Source organism: Dendrobates tinctorius, unplaced genomic scaffold (assembly GCF_039654945.1).
Source record: "Dendrobates tinctorius isolate UK_male_01 unplaced genomic scaffold, ASM3965494v1 ptg000196l, whole genome shotgun sequence".
Classification (NCBI taxonomy): Eukaryota; Metazoa; Chordata; class Amphibia; order Anura; family Dendrobatidae; genus Dendrobates; species Dendrobates tinctorius.
This window is the reverse complement of record NW_027361863.1, coordinates 26,493,360-26,508,196: the sequence shown is the minus strand read 5'-3', so window position 1 is coordinate 26,508,196 and position 14,837 is coordinate 26,493,360. Positions and strand designations below refer to the sequence as shown.

At 45.3% G+C, this 14,837-nt stretch overlaps 1 protein-coding gene across 10 annotated transcripts in view; it reads left to right on the top strand.

Moving 5' to 3' along the window:
• SORCS1 (sortilin related VPS10 domain containing receptor 1) overlaps nucleotides 1–14,837 on the top strand; it is a 955,194-nt gene that overhangs the window by 740,547 nt on the left and 199,810 nt on the right. For all 10 annotated transcript variants that reach the window (XM_073553077.1, XM_073553078.1, XM_073553082.1 and 7 more), the window contains exons 12-14: nucleotides 2,435–2,511; nucleotides 4,024–4,115; nucleotides 11,042–11,149. In XM_073553077.1, coding sequence (XP_073409178.1) covers nucleotides 2,435–2,511; nucleotides 4,024–4,115; nucleotides 11,042–11,149 — 277 coding nt within the window. The remainder of the gene's footprint in view (nucleotides 1–2,434; nucleotides 2,512–4,023; nucleotides 4,116–11,041; nucleotides 11,150–14,837) is intronic.

The window sequence follows — 14,837 nt, the reverse complement described above, 5'->3', positions numbered from 1 at the left end:
AATAGATAAAGTGGGATCCAACCCCAGCCCATTCAAAGAGACTATATTGAACATAACAGAAAAGTAGGGATGGGCTATACGAGGGGGGATCACCACAGACAAATAGTTAGCGTTTAGATTAACAACTTTTATTGGACATGTATAAACCACACACAAATTAAAAACATTAAAAAGTCACACATGTGACATGACAATAGCATACACTGGCTCGCTATAGAACCTACACCCTGTAAATGCACTCCACAGGAAACCTGCCTATACAAACAGCATACCAACTGGTGGCTAAGTCTAAGAAATGAAATGAAAAAGCTTCCAGGGGGATGTAGATGTGCGTGAGCATAAGGTAACACCCACCAACCTCAATACATGAAGGGACAGAAACCCCCCAAGAAACAATTAGAGATCAGAGATCAATGATGTTGTACACCCTAAATGGATTCCATGGATAAGACACTTGGTCACCATCGCCCACAGTGCCCGTCATAAGAGTCATATATGCACATAGACATCAACAAATAAATGCATTCTCAGACCCAAAAAGACGACATGAGCCCATGAACAATAATGGACCCCTGACGAAGCCACTGCGGGTGGCGACACGCGTCGGGCACTTTTCCTCCCTGATTTCGCTCCACATGGGCTCTGCGCTCTGATGCCATTATTTCATACCATTACCTATGGGTTATTGATCCCGTCCATTATTGTTCATGGGCTCATGTCGTCTTTTTGGGTCTGAGAATGCATTAAAATGCATTTATTTGTTGATGTCTATGTGCATATATGACTCTTATGACGGGCACTGTGGGCGATGGTGACCAAGTGTCTTATCCATGGAATCCATTTAGGGTGTACAACATCATTGATCTCTGATCTCTAATTGTTTCTTGGGGGGTTTCTGTCCCTTCATGTATTGAGGTTGGTGGGTGTTACCTTATGCTCACGCACATCTACATCCCCCTGGAAGCTTTTTCATTTCATTTCTTAGACTTAGCCACCAGTTGGTATGCTGTTTGTATAGGCAGGTTTCCTGTGGAGTGCATTTACAGGGTGTAGGTTCTATTGCGAGCCAGTGTATGCTATTGTCATGTCACATGTGTGACTTTTTAATGTTTTTAATTTGTGTGTGGTTTATACATGTCCAATAAAAGTTGTTAATCTAAACGATAACTATTTGTCTGTGGTGATCCCCCCGCGTATAGCCCATCCCTGCTTTTCTGTTATGTTCACTAGGGGGAGCACCCTGTATACAGAGATACATGATGAGATCCTGTCTGTAGCCACCACTAGGGGGAGCTCCCTGTATACAGATATACATGATAAGAACCTGTCCGCAGTAACCTCTAGGAGGAGCTCCCTGTATACAGAGACACATAAGAGTCTGTCGGCAGCCACCACTAGGGGGAGCTCCCTGTATACAGAGATACATGATAAGATCCTGTCTGCTGCCACCACTAGGGGGAGCTCCCTGTATACAGAGATACATGATAAGATCCTGTCTGCAGCCACCACTAGGGGGAGCTCCCTTTATACAGAGATACATGATAAGATCCTGTCTGCAGTCACCACTAGGGGGAGCTCCCTGTATATAGAGATACATGATAAGATCCTGTCTGCAGCCACCACTAGGGGGAGCTCCCTTTATACAGAGATACATGATAAGATCCTGTCTGCAGTCACCACTAGGGGGAGCTCCCTGTATACAGAGATACATGATAAGATCCTGTCTGCAGCCACCACTAGGGGGAGCTCCCTTTATACAGAGATACATGATAAGATCCTGTCTGCAGTCACCACTAGGGGGAGCTCCCTGTATATAGAGATACATCATAAGATCCTGTCTGCAGCCACCACTAGGGGGAGCTCCTTGTATACAGAGACACATGATAAGATTCTGTCTGCAGCCACCACAAGGGGGAGCTCCCTGTATATAGAGATACATCATAAGATCCTGTCTGCAGCCACCACAAGAGAGAGCTCCCTGTATACAGAGTTACATGATAAGATCCTGTCTGCAGTCACCACTAGGAGGAGCTCCCTGTGTACAGAGATACATCATAAGATCCTGTCTGCAGTCACCACTAGGGGGAGCTCCCTGTATGTAGAGATACATGATAAGATCCTGTCTGCAGCCACCACTAGTGGGAGCTCCCTGTATATAGAGATACATGTCTGCAGTCTCCACCTCCCTTTACTGAGATTTGAACTCGATTATGAATTTATATATCGTGGGTATTAATAGTTATGCATATTACACGTGGTTTGTTTCTGATAGTCTCAGTATATGTTTGCACTGTTGTCAGAGATAACCCATATCTATATTTCCTATCTACATATTCAGATTCTCCATGGGATAATAAAGTTGTGTCGATGTTGTGGGCCTCGCTTTGTCACACACCGCTCCATCTCCTAAAATCTTCAGGTCTTGTCTCTCCAGGGAACATTGGATCAGAGTTAACCGAGAGTGATGTCAGCATGTTTATTTCCTCGGATGCCGGCAATACGTGGAGACAGGTAAATATAATTGTGACATATGTTGTCTGTAACAAACAGTTCTCCTGTGCTGACCCTGTGAATGACAAGAACTCCGCAGGGCAAGTGATGGCTGTCACCAGCTCCAGACGGAAGCCGCAGAATAATGCCGGGCTGGCGGAAAACTAAACCTAATGAAGACATAGCTGATGTGCAGCCGCAGCCCGGGAATACCAGGGGAAGCGGTGCGGCACTGCGGGGCATCTGTGCCTAAGACAACCGAATATATAGAATCCCAACACAATGACGAGGAAAATGTGAGGAATCCGAAACCGTCAGTGGGGAAAAGTCAGAAATAAATGCTAGGAAAGGTGGAGAGAGATAGATAGAAAGATAGATAGAGAGATAGATAGATAGATAGAACCAATGCAGAGTACTTGTTGTCACCCACACGGTGCGGCACCCCCTACATCTCCTCCCTCATTTCTGTCTATCGGCCTAACCGACCACTGCGCTCTGCAAACGACTTTCGACTAACCTCTGCTCTAATTCGCACCTCTCACTCCCAACTCCAAGACTTCTCCCGCACTGCGCCAATCCTCTGGAATTCTCTACCCCAAGAAATCAGGACTATCCACAATTTGCATAGTTTCAGGCGCTCCCTCAAAACACGTTTGTTCAGAGCAGCCTATCACGTTCACTAATCACAGTCATTCTATGTGTAAGTGTGCGTGTGTAGCCCATTCATTATCTCCATCCATCCCTCACTCCCTCAAGACGGCCGGACCATCACTGTAGATACACCCCTGTCCTCTGTATCTCCCCCACCTCACTGTAGAGTGTAAGCTCTCACCAGCAGGGGCGGATTATTTTGCTGTAATTATTGTATTGTTAACGTTGTTACTTATGACTTGTGTTTGAAATTGTTAAATTGTAAAGCGCTGCGGAATATGTTGGCGCTATATAAATAAAGATTATTATTATTATAGATAGATAATAGATGATAATAGATGATAGATAATATAGGATAGATAACAGATGATAGATAATAGATAGATACTGTTGCATATTTCATCTCAATTACTTAGGGTATGTGCACACGCTACGGACTCTGCTGCGGATCCGCTGCGGTTCTGCAGTCACTGTACAGTATAATGTGATCCTATGGGTTTTCAAATCCACAGCACGTCATTTCTTTCTGCGGATTCCGCTGCGGTTTGCCACCTATTCCATTGTCCAGGTGTCAAACCGCAGGGGAAAACCGCAGGTGAATCCGCAGCGTGTGCACAGAGCCTAAGACTCCTCAGCGGAGGATCGTGCACTGATTTGCCGTAAATGCTTTTCTTATTTTTGCACTTTTTTGTCTGCGGCTTCTCCCGGATTCCACCTGATAGTCTTCTGAGCATCTGCAGATCTCATGAACTGTGTACAGTAGGGAACCTCGCGCTGCGCCTCTTTGAGCTGCGCAGAGAACATGAACTGTCTGATATCGACGCTGTCTGCTACATTGTATCTTCTCTGTTTACACTTTTTGAACCCTGTTGTATCATTTAGATCTTTGAAGAGGAGCACAGTGTCCTGTACCTGGATCAGGGAGGAGTGCTGGTGGCCATGAAGCACACCTCACTCCCCATCCGCCATCTCTGGTAAGGAGAAATGTGGGAAATCTAATGTCAACATAATGATGAGTAACTTCTCTGCCAGACACCGATCTGCATATGACAATACTCTGCATGATGCGTCTTGCATTGAAATACAGTTACATTGTGGCTCCGATCACTTCCAAAGCTGCATCCACAATACCACTATTGGCAATACCACTCAGAGTTTTACTGAGCAATATTCCGCTTAGAGGGTTATCGAGTTACCACAACACAATATACTGTACTTCTTTTCATAAAAGTTTGCAGAAGTTCCATTTGCAGCACCATCATATACAATACTGAACTTGTGGAAGTTTTGAGCGCATGTCATAATGAGATTCATCTTTTCTCTTCTACATAAGCAAATAAACCATCATTTTAAATTCTGCAGCTTTCCAAATACTAATATTTGCAGCTTTTATGTACCTGATAAACTACTGTAGGCGTTTTCGAGGCCGTCGACCATGGGCTGAGGAATGGTATTCTCTCTGGAGAATGTAACTATTGTCCTTCCATCAGAATCATGGAGGAAATCGTTGTATTCTCATCTCTTGCAGCTATTAGTTCCTCTTTTCTTGACTACGTCATGTCTGTAAATGTTCAGAAACCTCCTTGTTCATCAAAGTGTAAAGCATTCAGAGGAGGGTAAGGAGGGGGATGCAGCTGCAGGTTCTGTTAACATCTGTGAGTGTGCATGCTGTGAGAGGTAAGGAGGAGCAATAACAAGTCTCTGACGACAAAGCACAGCTCAGACATAACACCACGAGGAGCCAACCCACCCTACAAGGTGTCTCCCCAAGGAGAACTGGTGTTTTAGAGGACGGTGCTTCTCATTTTGCTAATTAGAGAGTGGGTCACATTTCCTGCTAGAGATATACGTTTCTAGTTTTGGCACTGAAATGTAGAGTTCAATTAATCAATTTGTAACCTGATGTCCGCTATTAATCCTCCCACAAGGACACATGGAGTTTCTCAGTCAGATTCCTGGGTCATAATTTAAAGGCCCCCGTCTCACATAGCGAGATCGTTAGCGAGATCGCTGAAACGTCACAGGTTTTGTGACACAACAGCGACCTCGCCAGCAATCTCGCTACATGTGACACCTAGCGGCGACCAGGCCCCCTCTGCGATGTCGCTGATCGTGCTTGAATGTCCTGGGCCATTTTTTGATCACTGGTGTCCCGCTGGCCAGCGTGCATCGCTCTGTTTGACACCGATGAGCGAACTCGTTAACCACGCAGACCTCAGGGACGCAGGCGGGAGTCGTCAGAATCGCTGCTGTGTGACAACGTCCCAACGACCACCGAGGTCGTTATACGGATCGCTTGATCGTTGCTGCGTCGTTGGGTAAGTCTGTCTGTTTGACGGCCATGTAGCGATCATGTAGCGACGCACCAGCGATCCTTACCAGGTCGTATCGTTGTCGGGATCGCTGGTGCGTCGCTTAGTGTAACGGTACCCTAAGGGAGGGACCGGACTGTAGTCGTGACCTGAACAATTACCATATCCATGCCCAGTCCTTCCCCTACAGGAAAATGCACTCTTCTCTTCTGCATACCTGCATCTCCAGAATCAGCTTCTTCTGGGCATTTCCCAGGCAACACCGGTCCCTCTCAGGTGACCCCCATCAATGGAGACTCAGGCCAGATTAACTTTAACACGTCCTTTACTGAGTACTTCACACGTTAAATCCACAGCAGGTATATGGTGACATTTGCTTGTTTCATCATCTCTCCCTTTCTGGCTGTCACTTCTGTGCAGTACACCATCCTAGACTGCTCCCCAGTTCTTTCCTGGCCTAGCCTTGCCATGATGACACTTCCTTCTGCCTGTTTCGCCCCAGACTCGAAATCATCAGCCACCAGGTTTGGTTGCCTCTGGTAATGCATCCGGCCCGTCTGTACTGAACTCGTCGAAGCTCCAGCTCCCTTCACTTCAGCTGTCCAGCCGACTTCTGCCCTGAAAGCATCGGCCCAGGCGACAAGTTGCAACATCCTTCCATCCTTTTTGTACTGGCCTACTGCTATGACACACAGTGGCCATTGGTAATGTGGGCTGCAGCACTTGAACGTTGCGTGGCTGCCAAACTGGCCGGGCCTATAGCCCATGTTGACACCAGGGCACCCTGGCCCCGTCAGATTTAAATTCCTAACCAACTATCCTCTTACTACCCGGCAGCCCCTCCTACAATTTACACCCTCCTATCAGCTACACCTATCAGGCCCACTAGTATGCCCCACAACAGAACTACACTTACCCGAGTCTATAGAAACTATATACTAAAAGTGCCCTCCTCTAATGTCCCTAAAAGGACGCACTAACTTTCCCTAACTATACTTGCACAACAGACACATTATATTATGCAATATTATGATACAAGAACACAAGACAATATATTACAGCTTTCTACAAAATGTAAAACACACACGTGGCAATACCATTAAAGATGAGCGATAATACATAATTTATATGTAGCAGTACCGCAGGCATTTATCATAGACACATTTGTAAACATTAACAACCAGGAGACAATCAGAGGGAAGGGGAGCAAGAAAGACATAAGATCTCACCCCCTTACAATAGTCCCAAAACTACTCAAGAATAAGTGTCATAAGCAATGAAGCTTCAGTAGCGTAGTCAGGAACAGCGCAAGTGGTTATCAGCCAGAGAATGGTCAAGATGCAACTTGTCGTGGGTTGAGATGAAAGCAAAGTCAGGAACTGATCCACTAGTAGAACGAGCTACCAAGAAACCGGAGAAGAGCAATAGCCATAAATAAGGCAGAGGTCAAAACCAGAGTTAGGTAGGATCAAATGCACAAGAAAAATCATCCAGAAAATGCCTTAAATCAACCGGCAGCAAATCCTTGAGAGCAGCACCTTTAAATCAGCCACCAGTCTCAACGTCTTCAGGTGTAAGTCTTCTTGGCCACATGGTTCCATAAAGAGCGGAGCCGCTGCCTGACCCAGCAGGGCCACTGCTGAGCACAGGAGGCTTTGCGGAAGCTGGAGCGGCAGAGAATTCGGTGTCTTATTGACTATTGGACAGGGCCAATAGATGGGGCCACCACCCAACATTGGAACTGGAAGAGGAAAGTAATTGAGACCTTTCTAATCAGTTATTCTTAGTCTTTCCTTCGCCCAGGGCAAAGACTAATTTTGATTGCGTTGTCCTGTATCTTAATTCTGTGACCAAGGCAGAGTGATTTGTTGGCACTTTTTCCTGCACATGACTCAAACGCCGATAGTTATGCCGTGCGCTATTGAATTCTTGTCGGCAGACGTGACCTGTAGAAATGGAAATGCGGAGAAGTCCTCGCTGCAGAACGTCATGCAGCACGTCCATGGTCTGCAGGTGGCATGTGCAAGTTAAGCTTTTAATTAGTTAGGAGACGTAAGACTCCATCATCCGTCTCCTTTCTTTTCAGTTGTCTTCAACACAAAGGTGTCAATCAAACCATGAAGAAAAGTTCTTGTAGGAGCGCTCATCTTCTTCCGCCTGCTCCTCTTTGTGCCGAGTTCCTCAAGTACCTTATGTTTGGAAAGAAACCTTATTAGTTTTATTTATTTATTTTTTATTTCTGGCATAAAAGAAAAGCAATACAGATCTCGTAGGGAGACGAGAGAAGCCTCCAGGGTTCTTGTACGCACCACGTAATCTAATCAAATACCTCATCCATTATATGCACATAATAAGGCGAGGACTTGCCGCTTGATGTAGTTTTTGCTTTTTTTCTCATATTTGACACCAGGAGAATTTTCTGAACGTGTTGGCGCAAAACTCAAGAAGCCGTCACTTTTAGAGTAGGTCAACAGTCAACTTTTCCAATAAAATCCTTCCGTGCCTTTCATCAATCATTTCTCTCGGAGGCTCCTAACTTTTTGTAGGAAGAAGTATCTTTAATCGTGAGGAACGGGAAACTTCTTTACAAAGTATGTGACTCACTTATTAAAAGAGGAAGAGTCGTGGTGAAATTAAGGGGAGGGTGCACTCATTTTTCCACTGGGTTGATGTAGTCATTGCAAAAAAACAATTACGTGTATTCGTGACTGTTGTGTACTTACCGGTCTGGCATGGTCAGCAACAGATGAGATACAATTTATTTGTCCTCCTGTAAAACATGAGCTTGGACTGGACTAGAGGCTTCCCAATGAGTGCCACATGCCAGCGCTTTGGCTCCCTCATACTCCTACACTGGTATTTCCACCAGATAGTACTGGAGATGATAGATGGAGGCTCAATCCCATCCTGGTTGTCTTATTAGCAGCTCCAGGAAAAAAACATCAGTTACAACCAGATGGTCGGCCTGACCTGAGGGCCAGGAACTGCATCCAGCCCTCCAAGGGAAGAATCGCAAAAAGTGCAAATATTGTAGGGGAAGCAGAGGAGGCTTGAAGGCAGGACAGACTTATCAAAGAGCAGGCAGAATAGGACAGAAGGAAGCACATTGGGGGAAGAAAGTGACACTTGGTCATCATTGTGGTGAAAATTTTTTCAAGATGTGCAGTAAAGACACAAAGGGTTGGAAGATTAGAAAGATCCAGGGATTGTAGAAGGTTGCTGAAAAAACGGTGCAGGAAAGCAGAGCTGCTGCAGAGATTCTAGATTCTCATGGATAGCTGAGGAGCTAGAGTAGAGGCAAGACCTCCAAGAAGGTGAGGATGAATACTTAAAGATACTGAGGATCTCATGGCTGGTGGGCTTTCACAGTTACCAAACCTACTGAGCTGACATGGCTAGAGAATTGGTGGTGGAACCACTGCTGGAAAGTTGGAAGGAGGAAGAAACACAACTGGGGAGATGGGAAGAGGGAGATTATAGAAGGTCACTTGGGGCAGTGGGTCATGTTGATGCTTCCCAGTCCAGAATTTGGAGCAATTATACCATGTTCAACTTCTCCATATGGAGCTGAGGAATCAGTGGAAACCCCAAGGATAGGATTGTCATCCTAAAAGTCGTCAGATCACTTTGGTGTCCTGATCGATTGATCTCAATTAGTCTTGTGTTGTCAGATGATATACGGAGGGACATCTACAGTTGTGCTCAAAAGTTTAAATACCCTGGCAGAATTTGTAGCTTTCTTGGCTTTTTTTCAGAGAATATCAATGATAACAACAAAACTTTTTCTCTCCACTCATGGTTAGTGGTTGGGTGAAGCCATTTATTGTCAAACTACTGTGTTTTCTCTTTTTAAATCATAATGAAAGCCTAAAACATTCAAATGACCCTGATCAATTGTTCACATACCCCATTTCTTCATACCGTGTATTGCCCCCCTCTAACATCAATGACAGCTTGAAGTCTTTTGTGGTAGTTGTGGATGAGGTTTTTTATTTTCTCAGATGGTAAAGCTGCCCATTCTTCTTGGCAGAAAGCCTCCAGTTCCTGTAAATTCCTGGGCTGTCTAGCATGAACTGTGAGCTTGAGAACTCCCCAGAGTGGCTCAATGATATTGAGGTCAGGAGACTGAGATGGCCACTCCAGACCCTTCACTTTGTTCTGCTGTAGCCAATGACAGGTCGACTTGGCCTTGTGTTTTGGATCGTTTTCATGTTGGAACATCCAAGTACGTCCCATGCACAGCGTCCGGGCTGATGATTGCAAATTTGCCTCCAGTATTTGCTGATAACGTGCTGTATTCATTTTTCCTTCAACTTTGACCAAGTTTCCTGTTCCTTTGTAGCTCACACATCCCCAAAACATCATCAATCCACCTCCGTGCTTTACAGTAGGAGTGGTGTTCCTTTCATCATAAGCCTTGTAGACCTCTCTCCAAATATAATGTTTATGGTTGTGGCCAAAAAGTTCAATTTTGGTCTCATCACTCCAAATTATCTTGTTCCAGAAGTTTTGAGGCTTGTTTCTGTGCTGTTTTGTGTATTGTAGGCGAGATACTTTGTGGCATTTGTGCAGTACTGGCTTTCTTCTGGCGACTCGACCATGCAGCCCTTTTTTCTTCAAGTGCCTCCTTATTGTGCATCTTAAAACAGCCACACCGCTAGTTTTCAGAGAGTCCAGTATTTCAGCTGATGTTATTTGTGGGTGTTTGTTTGCATCCCAAACAATTTTCCTAGCAGTTGTGGATGACTCTTTTGTTGGTCTACCTAACCGTGGTTTTGTTTTTACAGAGCCCCTGATTTTCCATTTGTTAATCACAGTTTGAACGCTGCTGACTGGCATTATCAATTCCTTGGATATCTTTTTGTATCCCTTTCCTGTTTTATACAGTTCAACTACCTTTTCCCGTAGATCCGGTGACAATTCTTTTGCTTTCCCCATGAGTCATAATCCAGAAATGTCAGTGGGTGGCTGAAAGATGCAAGAGTCTGTCTGGATCCCAGAAACTCACTCAGCTTTTATGCACACACACTGATTACAAGCAAACAGGTCACCGGTGAGGATGTTGCCTTTAGTAGCCATTCAAACCCATTTGTGTCAACTTCTGTGCATGTTATCAGACCAAAATTACCAGGGTATGTAAACTTTTGATCAGGGTCATTTGGATGTTTTGGGTTGTCATTGTGATTTAAAAAAGAGGAAACACAGTAGTTTGACAATAAATGGCTTCACCCAACCATAACCATGAGAGGAGAAAAAGTTTTGGTGCTATCATTCATATTCTCTGAAAAAAGACCAAGGAAGCAAAAATTCTGCTGGGGTGTGTAAACTTTTGAGCACAACTGTATCTGGTTTTTATGTTAAATTGTGATTTATTGCATCCTTCGTATTACTTATACTTTGTCCTGGAAGTTGAACACTGCTTTTCAAAATGCAAAGACATAGGCCATCACCAATTTTTTATTTTACCACTTTCGTGTTTAGCGCTTATCCAGAAATATCTATTTTGATGATGGAACATCATGTTTCCTGTTAAACCTTAAACCAATGTATTAGATTCATTATTTTGCTTCTTTTTTTCCCTATTTCAGGCTAAGTTTTGATGAAGGGAGATCGTGGAGTAAATATACCTTCACATCCAATCCTTTGTTTGTGGACGGAGTTCTGGGAGAACCGGGAGAAGAGACATTAATTATGACGTAAGTTTAGAATTTCAAGTAGATTTTGTTTTTCCTATTTTCATGTTATCACTGCTTTTTATTTTTTTTTAATCTCCATGTTAAGCACACAAAGATCCTTTCTGTATAGTCTGCACAGACTGTGAGTTTCACGGCAGCTGCAGTGATTTAATGGGCAGTAAAGTGTCTATAAACTTTTGCAGTCTCTAGTAATAAACGGAACACAGTGCCCTCCGAACACCTGGGAATGAGATGAGAGCAGCATACAGAGCCTGATGTGTGGATGTATTATAAGTGTATGTATAACTAGCCGGACTTATCTAAGTCTCCAACATTTCACCAGACCAGACATTAACATCTAACGATAGTGAGGTGACTCTGCTCATTCTGCCTCAGGTTACACAGCAAAGTTAGCAAATGGCCTGCAGAAAGCAGGAAGCATCAGTCTAGTGTGTGTCCTCTAGTGGCCAGTATAAAAACTACATTATCTATTGATTTTATGTGGAAAGAAGTGTAAATAAAATGAAAAATAAAAATCTTTATAAATATGAAAAGAATATATAATTTCCTGATTGTTGTGGTGGCTGTAACCTGGATCAAAAGGGGCCAATATTTTTATTTATTTTTTATTTTTTCAAAATCAGAATCTTAAGACAGCCATTGCAATTCTTGGTTTGGATTTCTTAGCATGAATCTAATGATGTCCATAATATGCTAGTGCCTTTGATAAGGGTGTATTACTATATATTACTATAAAGTATTAAGGAACATAATAACAGAGTGGGCTATGAGTTCTTTGAAAAGGAAATCCAGTAGTTTCACCATCCCTGAAAATGCATTTTTCCATGGGGAACTTAACAATTTAACTTGATCCCATACTTACTTCACATAGGAATATACAACCCCAAGTCGAAAAAAGTTGGCATGTCTGTGTAAAATGTAAAGAAAACAAGAATACAATGATTTGAAAATCTCTTATCGCCATGTTTTATTCACAGCTTGATATTGAAAAGATCAGAAGTTGAATTTTGGGCTTTTTTAATTTTTTAAAAAATTAACTTTTAATTTAAATTTAAAATTAAATTTAAAAAACTTTTGTCAGCAGCACCTGTCAAAACATTTGAGGATGGACATGTAAGTGTTACTAATTAAAATGAGCTGGAGGGTTGGTTTTCAACTAAGTCACATAAAATAAAAAAGAATGCGTGAGAGAGGCAGAGTCTCAGACGTAAAGATGGTCGGAGGTCACCGATCTGTGAACAACTGCGTCTAAAAAATTGTGTAACAATTTCAGAAAAATGTTCATCAATGTAAAATTGCAAAGTTTCTTAATATTTCACCATCTACAGGACATAATATCATCAAAAGATTCAGGAATTCCGGAGAAGTTCATATGCACAAGGGACAAAGCCGACAGTCAATATTCCATGCTCAGGATCTCTGAGCCTTTGCATTAAATACAGTCATGATTCGGTCGTGCAGATCACTGAATGGGCTCAGGAATATTCCCACAAATCATCTTTGATCATAGGTATCGATGCAATTCACAAATGTAAGTGACAGCTCTATCATGTAAAGAAGATGTTAGGTGTCGGATTTCTGTCGCTGCACAGCGAGAATCCCGCGCCTTACTTCCAGCGGTCTCCCATTCCTCTCCAACCGCAGAGGAGGTTGCTCAGCAAACTCGTCGGTCCAGGCGCTCTGCCCAGACCAGCTCCGTGGGTTTGCTTGCTGCTGCCACCTCTGGCACAGCTATGGCAATACATGCTGCTCAGCAGCGAGATTCTCCAGGGACTAAGTCCCCATGTCAGGCCACTGAGCATGCCCGTGGAGTGATCTCCCATTGGAGATCGAAGGTCACGTGCTCAGGTCCTGCTCGTGTTCAGATTGGCCCATCCGAGAAGCCAGGAAGGTCCCGAACGCTCGCGGCTATAAAAGGTTTGCATGGCCGCTCGGCCATGCGCTAGGATAGACTGTATTTACAGACTATGTGCAGTGAGTGATGTATACACGTATGAATGTCTCTGGTGAATGACTCATTAAGAAACCCCTACCCTTGGTACGCATGTGTTGTGCAGCCTAGCCTGCTAGCGCTTAGGCGTAGGTAGGTCAGAGGTTGAGTCAGGCATCAGTCCTCACCAGGGACTCAGCACGCCTCAGTGCATGTGCTCCATAGCCAGCGTCTATAGCGGCGCTCGCGGCAGCGACGTCGCGCACCCAGTGGGCCTAGAAGGACTCTAACCCCGTGTCCTTGGGGTAGAGTTCTGTGGCCGTACACTGTGCACTTTTTTGGCCGAGGTCTGTGAGCTAAACAGACTCTGGCATCTACGTTCAGCGGTTGTGCGGCTCTGTGCATTAACAGAGTTCGCCCCTGTTCACATTGGGTGACGTAACCCACGTGTGACTGGTTTCACACAGCTTAATTCTTCCGCCATTACTTAGCAGCAGTGTACCACCTCTGCACGGTGGACCCCGGGCTGCGAACGCACCTACTATTATTTTATAATTTGGTGCGTTCCGCCAGTCCTAACATTATCCTAGCACCAGGGTCTGGCTAGTAATGGCAGACGACCAGCGACTGCTGCAGTACATCCGGCAGCTGCAGGGCAGGTTGGCGGCTCTTGAGTGTCCAGCCTCAGCTGCGGATGTTACTGCGGTCGCTGTTCAGGCAGCCACAGAGGCTGTCTCCTGTGTGACCACTGCCATCCCTGCCCCGACTTTGTCCCGCCTCCCACTGCCCGAGAAGTTCTCGGGTGATAGTGCCTCTTGTAGAGGTTTCGTGAGCCAGTGCTCGATACAGCTGGAGCTGCTGGCAGCACGATTCCCCTCCGAGCGGGCCAAAGTGGGATTTATTATTTCCCTCTTGTCGGGCAGGGCTTTGGAGTGGGCCACACCGCTGTGAGAGCGTGGTGATCATGTGGTGCAGAGTGCCTCTCGGTTCTTGGACACTCTGAAGCGTGTCTTCCTTTGACCGCGAGTCACCCATGACATCGCGCTCCGGATGCTGGCATTGTCACAGGGTTCGTCCATGGTCAGCCACTTTGCCATCCAGTTCCCGACGCTGGCCTCGGAGTTAGAGTGGCCAGATAAGGTCCTCATTCCGGCATTCTGGAGAGATTTGGCTGGCCATGTGAAGGACTCTCTGGCCACCAGGGAGATTCCTGCTACACTGGAGGAGCTTATCACCGTCTCCACCCGTATAGACCTTCGCTTTGCTGAGCGAAGGTTGGAGCGGACCCAGTGTAGGCAGAGGTTTAGATTGGCACCCAATTTTGCTAAACCTCTGGAATCTCCCGATCGGGCGTCCGAGCGTCAAGGGGCTTCCCGCGAGGGATCCAGACCCTGGTCCGCTCGAGCCCCTGTGATCTGTCATGGTTGCTGGCAGTCTGGTCACTTTGCCAACCAGTGCCCACAGCGGCAGGGAAGACGCTCGTCCCTAGTGGCCGTAGGAGGCGGCTCACTAGAATCCGCGGCGTTTTCCTCCAAGTTGTCCTTTAAGGGGTTTGGTTCTTCCACTCTGGCGGTGGAGGTTTGCGTGGATTCCAGAGCGGAGGGCAATTTTAAGTAATCTGCCTTCGCTCAACGGCACGCGATACCACTGATTATGATGTCCAAGCCAGTCACCGTCAGAGTAGTGAATGGCGCGACTCTGCCCTCACAGATTACCCACCAATCCGCTCCACTGTTACTCTCGGTGTATCCATCTCAT